Raw genomic sequence first — 14,225 nt, forward strand, 5'->3', positions numbered from 1 at the left:
ATATTTATTATACACTAGCAAAACGTGGTATTGCTTTTGCCTCATATATTCCATGTAGCCAGTTATGCATTCCACAGCTGTGCGCTAATATGCCTATCCTCTCTACTTTTCAGTTATTCTCCCATGCATCCACCATCACACAACCACATACCCGTCCTACACACCCAAATTTAATCCTACAATCAAGTATTCTTTCGATCATCCAAAAACACTTTAATCCATACAATTGGGCATTCATAATAACCAGTCCTACAACCCATCTACCTTTGTATTCACCCATTCTCAGTCAACCATTTATTCACCCTTTTAAACTTCACAATTATCAATCCATCCATGCATTCAAACTATATACACCTTGGTATGCATGTCCCATGCATGTGTTGTCTGACTCCATGGGTGTGTGTGTGTGTACGTGCACGCACACACATCTGGGTATTAGCTGTGTGCATACGGGCACCCTCTTGTGTGTTTTCTGTTTACTCATGTACATATACCGCACACTAATATACAGCAATTATAAAAAAGAACCATAAAAGAAGTCCGGCCTATTGGCTTTGACAGTTATTTATTCTATTATTTTCTATGGGGGGTAACTAAACGAAATACCAAAGTCCGCATTTTAAAGCGTGTTAAAATACTTTTCGTGCAGGTTAATTAAACAAATTGATGGACGTTCTAAGGAAAACAAACATAATTAGTAATTCCCTTAACAATTATAGGAGAAAGGCAAACGGCATTTAGCTCCAACCTGCAGATGCGGTCGCTATGGCAATGGGAACTCCCTGCAGTTGTCAGACTGCTAGCTGTCTTCCAGTCACACAAGGGCATGCAAAGCAGTGCCACTGACGTTAGCCAATCATAGCAGTTGCAGTACGAGAGCAAACAGGATAGACAGGAACGTCAGCCTGGGTGTGTTCATTCTTCTTCCCAGCAGCAGCATCAATGACCAGAATAATAGAGGTTTAGATACAAGGAAGCATCAGAAGGTGTGCATCCGTTTCCAGGATGGGTAACGTTCCTATTGCAGTGAAGCATTGCCTCAGCTATCAGCATCTCCTCAAAGAACATTTTTGGATTACAGATGACATTCCTCTTGAACAGGTACAGTGGCCCGACAATTTCCATTAGATTCCATGAATAACTAAATATAAGAGTGGTTTTGATATCACGCAAATGATGCTTGATGATTTCGGTTTTATATTCTTCTGCTACGTTAACGTTTCAATAGGATTGCCAGGGAAAAATGAAAGCTGTTTCTTTAGCATTTTTCTGACATGATTTATTTTGCCACCAAGGATTTAGTTGTGTGAAAATAAGATGTAGGACATCTGTCACAAACAAGCAAACGGCTTTCCCTCTTCAAGGCAAGTCGTCCTTTTCAAATTGTCTCTATTGGGCCTATACACAAACTGCAATTTGTAGTACTTTTTTAGTACTACAATAGTACTACTAACGTACTACAAAATGGTATTCACTTAATGCCGTGCGGAGGTCTTCACCTGCACGTCTTGACTGTGGAGGTCTGCGCACACGTAGGTGTATGTTTCAGAAGTAAATGTGGAATGGGGGGGCGTTCGGGTGGGTGTGCTTTGGGGAACGGGGGGAGTTGCTGGAAAATGAAGAATTTTTATGACTAAATAAGAGGGAAAAGGGAGAACCAAACAGGGGTTTAGGAAGATATAGGGAGAGGTTTACAGAATAACATGATTCCACCCACCAAAGAGTAAGGGCCAGATGTAAGAAGCACTGGTGCCAAAAGGCTGGTCGGAATTTGCTACCAGCAGTTTTGTGACCATTGTTCTATTTTGTGAACTAACCTATGCAGAAATAGGTAAGTTCTCAAAATACTGATTCCTATTGTGTCACAGTTTGACCAACCTCATCAGTGTTAATGAGAAAGGTCCCAAATTGTAGCCCGTTATGAATCACAGCCATGAAAGAGATGATGGCCTATTGAGATCAGCAGACCACCATTTCTGTGATTGTTTTTAAATAAAGCAATTTTATTTGTTAATTGCAACCTTTTTTCCTTAGCAGAAAAGAGGATGTGTTTTAAAAAAATGAGAAGTGTAAGTATCGTTATTAAGAGTGGGCAGTGATACATGAGACCACTGCCTACTTTAAAAAAATGTTTTTGTCAACATTCTCAAATTGGAAGGAGTCACTTGGGGAAACCTCCCCACTTTTAAATGAGTTGCCACTACATGTTGATAATTGGTAAAGTATTAATATTTTGCAACTAGATTCCGGTCACAAAACATTAAAAGATATAGGGCCTGATTACAACTTTGGCGGAGGGGATTAATCCGTCCCAAATGTGACGGATATCCCGTCCGCTATATTACGAGTCCATTAAATCCTACGGAACTCATAATACGGTGGGCAGGATATCCGTCACATTTGGGACGGATTAACTCCCTCTGCCAAAGTTGTAATCAGGCCAATAATTTTGATTTGGTATTTGGGAGGGACTCCTTAAACACAACCCTTCCAAATACCAAATTGGTGTTTGGTCGCAAACGCAAATTGCGATTCAGTAACTGCTGGAAATGACACATTGAAAATAACCATCTTTTGTGTGGTACTCCTCCAGATATTTGGCCTTTACTGTTCTATTTTTTCTGCACTCATTTTTATTGCCATTAGGAATCTGCACACCTTACCCCTGGAATCCTGATGTAAAGAGCTTGTGCTTTCCCTTCTTTGATACATATAATTTACTTATAAGTCCCTTGTATATGGTACTACTTGTACTTCAGGCCTGTAAATTAAATGTTACTAGTGGGCTACAGCACCTATTGTGCCACCTACTAAAGTAGCACTGTAAACATATATCAGGTTTGCTACTTCAACATGTAGTGCAATTCTAATTGTCATTTCGACCACCAAGAAAAATACAGCTTTTTCCAAACTAAATCTTTATTTTTAGTACTCGTAAATCACCCGTAAGGTAGCCCCTTGAGGCTGAGAGGACAGACTGCATAGTATTTAAAAAGTGGGACATGTGTACATGTGCTGGCAGTCAAAACCACCCCAAAGATGTTCTTCACTACAGCAAGCTTAGCTCTCCCATAGATTAACATAGAGTTACCTTATTACACTTAATAAGTGATATCCTCATGTTGGGAGTGGAGAGCAGAATATCTGTATGGGAACAGAACGCAGATAACCTCCACTTATTTGAATTGCAATTTAAAATCCTCTTTAATGGTAAAGCCAACTTTGTAATTACTATTGTGAAAATGCCACTTTTAGTAAGTTTGCATTTGTCTGCCTACACCAAATATGCCTTTCTGCCAGTGTCCTGGTTCACATGCCAATTTATGCCTCTCTTGTGGTGTGATGTGTATTATTTCAGACAGAGGACAAAAGGGCCTTGGGTGTGGAGAAGGGTGTTCCTCTACTCAGCAGGATAGCATATACTCACCCCTTCCTCAGCTTCAAAGGGTAGTCTGAGGGAGATATCCAACCTCTTTCTGGTTTCTAAAGATGCCAGTGCTATCAATGGGAAATGGAGCTTGCACCTAGGCATGCCTGCCCTTTGTTTCACCATCCAGGCTGGGGCTAGACTTAGGCAAGAACTGACAAGATCCAGTTCAGGGGAAAACAAAAGAAATGGCCTCTACACATAGGCTGCCACTGGGTATAAAATTCACAACATAAGAACACTCCTGTAACTTTGGAGACTCAGAAGAAGAACTGCTCTCCTGTCTGTAGCCTCTCCTGTCTGGACCTGCTTAGCTGGAACTCAGGACCAAGAAGTCACTCCCAGGAGCAGTTGGCTGATCTCCTGTGTGATCTACATGAACAAAACAAGCTCCCAGAGGCCTCCCTTGCAACTGTCCAGCTGACCAGCACCAACTGGACCTGCCTGAACCCTGTATCTGGCCTGTGCTGGAGTGATTAACCCCTTCAGTGCCCAGGACGTAATGGTTACGTCCTGAGGCACAGTGCTGCTGTGCCCAGGACGTGACCATTGCGTCCTGGGCACACATCCCAGAGGGAGCGCTAGCGCTCTCTCTGTGGGGTTCCCCCCCACCCCCAAGGCAGGGATGGAAGGGGAAGCCCTTCCCCTTTCACCCCGAACCCCCCACCCCCCCCTGTGACGTCAGCGCGCGAGCGCGCGGTTTGTCACAGGGCCTCCTCCCATCGCGCTGGGAGCTCAGCTTCCAGCACGATCGGAAGAGAAATGCAAAAGCATTTCTCTTCCGATCACGTGGGGGAGGCCGACAGAGGCTTCAAATGGAAGGAAAGTTATTTCCTTCCATTTTAAGTCTCTCTCTGCGTTTTGGCAGCCGGATTGAAAGCAATCCGGCTGTCAAAACGCCCACTAGACACCAGGGATTTTATTTCAAAAAGGAAACTGGCATGAGGGAGCGACTCCTTGGGCAAGGGTCGCTCCCAGGGGGGGGATTTTTTTTAAGGCCTCTTCTGCCCCCCCGGGGCAGAAACCTCTAGGCACCAGGGATACTTTTTTCTTTTTGTTTTGTTTTTGTTTTGTTTTTTGTTTTAGAGGTGGGGAGCGACCCCTTAGGCAGATTGGCCTATTTTTATGAGGCCAATCTGCCCCCAAGGGGGACAGAAACCACTAGACACCAGGGAGGTTTTTTTTTGTTCGTGAATTTCACGTAAGGGGAGCGACCCCTTAGGCAAGGGTCGTTCCCCTGGGGGGCAAATTATATTTTAGGCCATTTCTGCCCCCCAGGGGGAAGATCGGGCGATTTTAGGTTGTGGGCAGAAACCACTAAGCACCAGGGATCTTTTTTTTTACGCTGTCACGCCAGGGGAGCGACTCCGTAGGCAAGGGTCGCTCCCCGGGTGGGGGAGCACATTTATTTTAGGCCATTTCTGCCCCCCCTGGGGGTAGATCAGCCTATTTTGATTAGGTCGATCTGCCCGCAGGGGGGGCAGAAACCTCTAGGCGCTAGGGCAAATTCTTTTTTTTTTTTTTTTTTTTTTTAGAGATGGGGAGCGACCCCTTAGGCAAGGGTCGCTCCCCTGGAGGGGAAAATTGTATTTAGGCCATTTCTGCCCGCTTTGGGGGCAGATCGGCTGATTTTAGGTCAATCTGCACCCAAGGGGGGCAGAAACCCCTAGGCACCAGGGATCTTTTTTTTTGCGCCGTCACGCAAGGGGAGCGACCCCGTAGGCAAGGGTCGCTCCGGGGGGTGGGTGTGAGGGGGCAAATTGATTTTAGGCCATTTCTGTCCCCCCTTGGGTCAGATCGGCCTATTGTTATTAGGCCGATCTGTCCCCAGGGGGGGCATAAACCACTAGGCACCGGGGATCTTCTTTTTTGCGCCGTCACTCAAGGGGAGCGACCCAAGAGGCAAGGGTCACTCCCCGGGGGGAGGGTTGGGGGGACAAATTTATTTTGGGCCATTTCTGCCCCCCCTGGGGCCGGCTGAGCTAGAGGCCAAAATCCACAGGTAGGCCCTTTGCAAAAAAAACCTCTGTTTTCTGTGAAAAAATGTGATGTGTCCACGTTTTGTTTTGGGCCATTTCCTTTCGTGGGCGCTAGGCCCACCCACACAAGTGAGGTACCATTTGCATCGGGAGACTTGGGGGAACGCTGGGTGGAAGGAAATTTGTGGCTCCTCTCAGATTCCAGAACTTTCTGTCACTGAAATGTGAGGAAAATTTGTTTTTTAGCCAAATTTTTAGGTTTGCAAAGGATTCTGGGCAACAGAACCTGGTCAGAGCCCCAAAAGTCACCCCGTCTTGGATTCCCCTAGGTCTCTAGTTTTCAAAAATGCACAGTTTTGGTAGGTTTCCCTAGGTGCCGGCTGAGCTAGAGGCCAAAATCTACAGGTAGGCACTTTGCAAAAAACACCTCTGTTTTCTGTCAATAAATGGGATGTGTCCACGTTGTGTTTTGGGGCATTTCCTGTCGCGGGTGCTAGGCCTACCCACACAAGTGAGGTATCATTTTTATCGGGGGACTTGGGGGAACGCTGGGTGGAAGGAAATTTGTGGCTCCTCTCAGATTCCAGAACTTTCTGTCACTGAAATGTGAGGAAAATTTGTTTTTTAGCCAAATTTTGAGGTTTGCAAAGGATTCTGTGTAACAGAACCTGGTCACAGCCCCACAAGTCACCCCATCTTGGATTCCCCTAGATCTCTAGTTTTAAAAAATGCACAGGTTTGGTAGGTTTCGCTAGGTGCTGGCTGAGCTAGGGGCCAAAATCTACAGGTAGGCACTTTGCAAAAAACACCTCAGTTTTCTGTCAAAAAATGGGATGTGTCCACGTTGTGTTTTCGTCCATTTCCTTTCGTGGACGATAGGCCTACTGACACAAGTGAGGTACCATTTGTATCAGGAGACTTGGGGGAATGCTGGGTGGAAGGACATTTGTGGCTCCTCTCAGATTCCAGAACTTTCTGTCACCGAAATGTGAGGAAAATGTGTTTTTTTAGCCACATTTTGAGGTTTGAAAAGGATTCTGGGTAACAGAACCTGGTCAGAGTCCCACAAGTCACCCCATCTTGGATTCCCCTAGGTCTCTAGTTTTCAAAAATGCACAGGTTTGGTAGGTTTCCCTGGGTGCCGGCTGAGCTAGAGGCCAAAATCTACAGGTAGGCACTTTGCAAAAAACACCTCTGTTTTCTGTCAAAAAATGGGATGTGTCCACGTTGTGTTTTCGTCCATTTCCTTTCGTGGACGATAGGCCTACCGACACAAGTGAGGTACCATTTGTATCAGGAGACTTGGGGGAATGCTGAGTGGAAGGAAATTTGTGACTCCTCTCAGATTCCAGAACTTTCTGTCACCGAAATGTGAGGAAAATGTGTTTTTTTAGCCAAATATTGAGGTTTGAAAAGGATTCTGGGTAACAGAACCTGGTCAGAGCCCCACAAGTCACCCCATCTTGGATTCCCCTAGGTCTCTAATTTAAAAAAATGCACAGGTTTGGTAGGTTTCCCTAGGTGCCGGCTGAGCTAGAGGCCAAAATCTACAGGTAGGCACTTTGCAAAAAACACCTCTGTTTTCTGTCAAAAAATGGGATGTGTCCATGTTGTGTTTTGGGGCATTTCCTGTCGTGGGCGCTAGGCCTACCCACACAGGTGAGGTATCATTTTTATCAGGAGACTTGGGGAATATAGAATAGCAAAACAAATGTTATTGCCCCTTGTCATTCTCTACATATTTTCCTTCCAAATATAAGAGAGTGTGTAAAAAAGACGTCTATTTGAGAAATGCCCTGTAATTCACATGCTAGTATGGGCACCCCGGAATTCAGAGATGTGCAAATAACCACTGCTCCTCAACAGCTTATCTTGTGCCCATTTTGGAAATACAAAGGTTTTCTTGATAGCTAATTTGTACTCTTTATATTTCAGCAAATGAATTACTGTATACCCGGTATAGAATGAAAACCCACTGCAGGGTGCAGGTCATTTATTGGCTCTGGTTACCTAGAGTTCTTGATGAACCTAGAAGCCCTACATATACCCACAACCAGAAGAGTCAAGCAGACGTAACAGTATATTGCTTTCAAAAATCCGACATTGCAGGAAAAAGTTACAGAGTAAAACGTAGAGAAAAATTGCAGTTTTTTTCTCATCAATTTCAATATTTATTTATTGTTTAGTTATTATTTTCTGTAGGAAACCCTTGTTGGATCTACACAAATTACCCCTTGCTGAATTCAGAATTTTGTCTACTTCTCAGAAATGTTTCGGTTTCTGGGATCCAGCATTGGTATCATGCCCATTTCTGCCACTGACTGGAAGGAGGCTGAAAGCACAAAAAATCGTAAAATTGGGGTATGTCCCAATAAAATGCCAAAATTGTGTTGAAAAGTTGGGTTTTCTGATTCAAGTCTGCCTGTTTCTGATAGCTGGGAAGCTGGTGATTGTAGCACCGCAAACCCTTTGTTGATGCCATTTTCAGGGAAAAAAACAAAAGCCTTCTTCTGCAGCCCCTTTTTCCCATTTTTTGAAAAAAACGAAATTTTCACTGTATTTTGGCTAATTTCTTGGCCTCCTTCTGGGGAACCCACAAAGTCTGGGTACCTCTAGAATCCCTAGGATGTTGGAAAAAAAGAACGCAAATTTGGCGTGGGTAGCTTATGTGAACAAAAAGTGATGAGGGCCTAAGCGCAAACTGCCCCAAATAGCCAAAGAAAGGCTTGGCACAGGAGGGGGAAAAGGCCTGGCAGCGAAGGGGTTAATAACCCCAAGAGTTGCTCCTTCTGGTCTTGGACCTTTGGTTGGTGTTTAACTGTACTCCTCCAACCTCCAAAATTTCAAGATATGCACTCCATGTGAAAAACAGAGGCTCTGGGCTCTTTTCATTGAAAAGAACCATCCCAGGTCTCCTCTTAAACAGGAGCAGACTTCAGCAAAGCCAACTTGGAACCTGCATCGGACTGCCCATGTCACCTTCACAGGTACAGACCCTGACTTCAATGGCCAGAGTTCAACCACTCTGCGCTCCCGCCAAAGCGAAGTTTAATTTGTCTAACTGTTCTTCACACCGATGATGACCGCACCGCCAACAAGAAGTTCTAACCGATGCCTGAAGCTTCAGCAACCCACCATTGAGCCCCTCTCTTGATCCAGCTTCAATCCCGGCAGCTGATATTCTCATTGATGAGTGCTTCTCATGAAAACTGGATTGATTTAGAAGGTAAACTTTCCACCAGGACAAATGTGCGCCCTGTATCCATCCCGTGTACCATCGCGGTCAGCCTGAACTTATGACTTTGCCCTAACCCAGAGCAACCAGATAAACATAAGAGGTGCTTTGTGCTTCTTGCCACTACTTTTACTTGAAGATTTAAAAAAATAACTCTGATACTACTTACTGAATTTTTGTCTTTTTGGTGTCATTTCATTTATTAAAGATAATAACAATGGATTGTGTTAAGTGCATAGCTACTTCAGAATAAAGTGTACCAGAGCTGCGGTCCAAGATTCAATTTGCTTCACACTTGCAAAAAGTAACATTTAAACTCTATGTAAACTGCCAAGTTTTTTTTTTTGTCCTAAAAAGGAGTTTCAAAGGGGCCTGTCAGACAGAAACAGGCAGAAAATTCCACTATTTCCAAGCTAAGAAGCTAAAAGAGCTGCCACCAAGGCTGACTATTCTAACATTCGGGATACAAACCCTCCTAACTCCTGAATATCTGAGATTCCTGAGAGGGGCATAGGGTTGATTGAAAGGCTGTATGTACTGCGGGCCACTGATTGTCAAAGCTTTATAACAGTAGCACACAGCCTTCAACAAGATCCATTGCTTCACAGGAAGCCAGTGTAGCTTATCAAGTGAAGATCCCATGGAGACACATTTTGGGAGATTGAGTAGCAGATGATCCACCTCATTCTGCACTCTTTGGAGTCACATCATGTGAGACTGTGACATCCCCAGGTACAACACGTTACAGTCGACCAGCCTCAAGATGCCTAAGGCCTGCACTACAGTTTTCTTTGTAGATTCTATGAGCATGTCTAGGATCTGTTTCAGGGTCTAGAGGATTCCAAAACATTTCCAGCCAATGCTGTGATTTTGCTGGCTTCTGGTCAAACCAAATGCCCAAGTTTTTAACCTTGAGCATGAGGCTAGGCAAAGGAGTTTTAGGCCACCAAGAGGGCGACTGAATGTTGGGTTGTTTGCCCAGGATCAAGACCTCTGTCTTCCCTGCATTCAACTTTAAACAGCTTTACCTCATCCACCTGGCAACCTCCTCCAGACAGGACCTTAGAGAAGTAGCTGTATTAGCAGCATCCTGGAAGAGGGTGATGTATCATCAACATAAGTGATCACAGTGAACCCATGATGTTCAATGATCATAGCCAGTGGGAGAATAAAGTTGGACTCATGGAGGAGCCCTGAGGTACACCCTGTTGCAGATTAAACACTTTAGACTGTTGTGGTTTTTGATACATCTGGAAGTTGAGTCCCTTTAAAAAGGAGGCAACACATCGCAAGGCCATGTGGCTGATACTGCATCCCCTCAGACAATGACTCAATAAGCAAGTTGTGCATTATGTTGTTGAACACCACACTGAGATCAAGCATATACAGAGCACCTGTGTCTCCTGTTTCCAATATTCAGCAAATGGATTCTGAGGCCAATACCAGGGAAGCCTCCATATTATAGGATGGGCAAAACCCCAACTGTGTCTCATGAAGAAGATCATTAGCCTCAATGAACAGCGAAAGCTGTTGTTTGAAATGCTTCTCAATAACTTTAGCCACAAGTGATAGCAATGAAACAGGTCAGTAGTATTCCAGATTAGTAGGATTAGTAACAGCTGGCTTCTTAATCACAGGAACTACCATTTCATACTTCCACTTCTTCTGGACCTTGCCCATTGCCAGGAACTACTAATTAGCTCATGGGCCTAAGGCAACACACTTCCACACCCCTTTCCAAAATTGAGGGGTTAACTGGATTAAGCTAGAAACCACTTCTAGTCAGGGCAAGCTAGATAACACTTAGAGATAACCTGTGCTCACTCTCAGGTAGCTTAGCACCGAGTAAGAAGGCTTATCTAAAGAGGCAATATGTAAAGTATTTGTGCAACACAAACAGTAACACAATGAGAACACCATAAAAAGAATCCACACAGGTTTAGAAAAATAGAAACCCAATAGAGTCCCAGGGTGCTTGTTTCCAGTCCAGGGAAGACCAGGCCTGGCAGTTCAAGCTGAACTGTTCCTTTGGGTAGGAGGGTCAAGACTGATTAGTATATGGCTGGGTCCAAACTGGGGTGGCACAGTGAACCAAACATTCAACCCCGATCTGTGACTAGGGGTGAGTGCTGAGAAAGTTTCAGCACTCCGTCCATCATCCTTTTGTGTTACAAAATGAGAGGCACTTACTTTATTAGAGGACATCCCACCAAATCACATATTTATTATTCCTTTCCCATCCAGATGCTACTGTTTCTGGTGGTAGCCTGGGGTTTTAAAGAGGGGCACACTCACACTGACACCGACATATAGCTTCACAGTGGGCGAATGGTTGTGCCTCATGGGAAATGTAGTACTCACGTACTATTCAACTACATTATATCACCGGTGATGCACTTAATCGGAAACAAGCTCTTATTGCCATCGCTGTGTCAAGGTACTAAGCAGATGTTCTGTGCCTTTACCAAGTCATGGAGTAAATAGTGAGCAGGCTGTACCTATGCTGACATTGGCAACTTGCGTCAGAATGGGCGTCAGTCCTTGGCTTGATTGGTAAATGTAGTCATTGCTTGCCCGTCATCATGTGTATGAGTTCAATTACTCTTGCTAGAATTCAGTTCCTTATCATTATGTCCAGCGTTTTCCTAATATGGATGGTAATCACCCCTGCCTCCATACTTATCAGTGTGGCATTAGATTTACAAACTTGTGTAGTGAATATTAAAAAGGATCTTATCAATCAACAAAAATGCATTGCAATATATTTGTTGTATATGCCCATCATTAAGCTCCAGTGTGGACATCATGGTAAAGAGGGTGGTCAGTGTACTTACAATTAGCGTAGGTTATTACCTGTTACAGATGGTGTGGTTACAATCATCTGTCTGTATTTTCATGAATAAAAATTAATGATTCAGCAAAGGATAGACATTATGCATGGACATCATGGGAAACGGGGTGGTCAGTGTACTTATAATTAGCGGTGGGCATTATCTGTACCCATTGGAGTGGTTACAATCATTTGTCTGTATTTTCATACATGAAAATTCATGATTTAAGAATGGCTATGTGTAGTCATACACAAGGTCACACTATGCCATCTTTCATAAGAAGTATCATGGGGTGATAAAGTTGTGTAGCTGCATGAATCAAACTGCCAAATCACATAAGAGACATCCAGGTGGGAGGAGCCCCTGCAAAGGTACCCCTTGTGAAGCTATGGCCTCTTTTGTAACCAAGCAAGCAAGCAAAGATGATGCTAATGTGCATGCTGAATAATCAAAATTAATATGGAAATCCCCTACAACCAAAAATGTGACATAGCAGAGAACCAAGTGAGGCAAAACATCTGCAAGAGAAGTTCAGAAATTGTCCACCTGCCCAGGGTGGCAGTAGAGCAGAATCCGTGAAGCTGCAAACTTCTTTGTAAGAACAAGGGAAACATCAACTCTATTTTTCTAAATTGGTTTGGAATTTATCTTGTGTTGTGTTTTAACTACATTACTGTTTGTGTGCTGCATAAATACTTTACACATTGTCTCTAAGTTAAGCCAGAGTGTAATTGTGCTAAGCTACCAGTTGAAGACAGAAAAAGTCCTTTAAGTGGTGAAATCCAAGTGTGCAGCTGGTGCAGTCCTTCAGAGTGCAGTGTGCAGGTGCAGGTCAGGATGCAGCAGGGCAGTCATTCTTCTCCTTCTTCTTCTGATGTTCTTGTAGGGATCTGAGGTGTGGGTGAAGCTCTGCCAAATGTATCCTTTCTCCTGGGGTGGAAAGCAGGGGGGAGGGCAACTGTCTAATCACAGGCAGGCCACAAGCCCTCGGATGACCACTTCCTGGCAAGTGTGGCAAAATCAATCCCAGGAAGCAACAGTAAAAATCCAAAAATCCAATGTGGCTAAAAATCCTTAACATACCCCTCTCCTGCCCTCTCCTAGTCTAATCAACAGGGCACCTGGTTGTCTGGATTTTCAGGAAATGGGGGCAGTCCTGAGCTGCTCCAAATGTCCTTCCCTCCTTTGAAGACCAGTTTGGCTGCTCTTCCCCTCCCTCTTTCACCATCTGCTGAGGCAGATCTCCTCCCCAAGGCACCTCCTTTGTGTTCAGCCCAGGCCACTTCATACTCATCAAGGCAGACCGGCCAGGCTGCCAGAGACTGGCCAATCAGAGAAGGGCACTATAGAGCTGAAACTGGTAACTTTTAGAAATAGTTCTAAAACTCTTTCCCTGAACTAGTTATATTAAATCCAACAATGACAATTGTTGCATTTATTATAACAATCAGTTTGAGACCAAACTTGATATATCCAGCTCCTTTGGAGACTTTATTAATTAAAATAAAGTCTCCCCATTTTAGCCCAAGGAGCCTATTCACTACAATGAGAGAAAATCAAATTTGGCTTTTTTTCCTTACCAGAGCTTAGAAAACATATTTTATAAGGTCCCTGCCTATAGTTACACTGCACCGACCCTGAGGGCACCTAGAGCACACCCTAGTGGTGACTTCCATGTAAAAATAAGGTAATTTAAGACTTTGGAAGTACTTTTAATTCCAACGATGGGGGTTAGAAAATCCTCGGGTGTTTATTTTTTTTAAACTCCTGGGAGACATGGAAGCTCTTTCGTGTCTCCCCCCACCCACCTCTTTGTGACGTCAGCGCACCTCAAGGTGCGCTGACGTCACATTGTTGTTTTCCCCATCAGAGCAGGAAGCGGCCCCAAACGCCTTCCCCACGTTTGGGAAGGCCTCGTATGAAAGGGGAGACTCTTCCCTTTTGTACGAGGCTGCGATTGAGGGCCAGGAAATGCCAATAGACACCAGGGATTTCACTTGGGGGGGTCGGCCCCACCTCAGAAAATGGGCCATATTTTTTTATTTCAAGGTTGGCACCCCCTGGGGCTAATTTTGTTTTTAAAAAAATAAAGAAATTGACAGGGGGTCGCCCGTGGGCAGGACGACCCCCTGTGGGGGCAATACTTTTTTTTTGTAGTTGTAGGGTTTCCCTGGGGGACATTTTGGCCCCCAAGGAAACCCTACAACTACCCAAAAAAATACAGATCTATATATATATATATATATAGAGATTTATATAGATATATCAATCCACGTAGGTAGATATATCTATCTACATGGATATATCTATCTACATGGATATATCTATCTATCTATATATATATATATCTATATATATATATATATATATATATATATATATATAGATCTACCTATAGGTATATCCATGTAGATATATATATAGATCACTTTTGTCAATGCATGTGTGGTTTCACTGGGGGTTGCGATCGGCCCCCAGGAAAACCAGACCCACATATAAAAGTGATCTATATATAAATCTTCTATATATATATATATAATAATAATATATATCATATATATGTATATATATATATTTGCCACCAGTTGTCTTGCAGTTACAGCTTGCGTCTTCAAAGCAATGCACATACTTCAACTGACGCATTTCAACTGTAGCCTTTAGGCAGCAATAAAAAAGTCAAGTAAGTCTTGTGATTATGCTTCTGCTACAAAAGGATCAGACTTTTGTCTAGTGGCAGTTTTAGTGCCATAAAG

The 14,225-nt window shown here is 43.8% G+C and overlaps 1 protein-coding gene across 1 annotated transcript in view; it reads left to right on the plus strand.

Annotated features, from left to right (window-relative positions):
- Positions 1-861: 861 nt before the first annotated feature.
- HMGCLL1 (3-hydroxy-3-methylglutaryl-CoA lyase like 1) overlaps positions 862-14,225 on the plus strand; it is a 456,170-nt gene continuing 442,806 nt past the window's right edge. The window contains exon 1 of the mRNA XM_069236772.1: positions 862-1,101. Within this exon, the coding sequence (XP_069092873.1) occupies positions 1,006-1,101 (96 nt within the window). The 5' untranslated portion in view covers positions 862-1,005. The remainder of the gene's footprint in view (positions 1,102-14,225) is intronic.

The sequence above is a fragment of the Pleurodeles waltl genome, chromosome 5, assembly GCF_031143425.1.
Source record: "Pleurodeles waltl isolate 20211129_DDA chromosome 5, aPleWal1.hap1.20221129, whole genome shotgun sequence".
NCBI lineage: Eukaryota > Metazoa > Chordata > Amphibia > Caudata > Salamandridae > Pleurodeles > Pleurodeles waltl.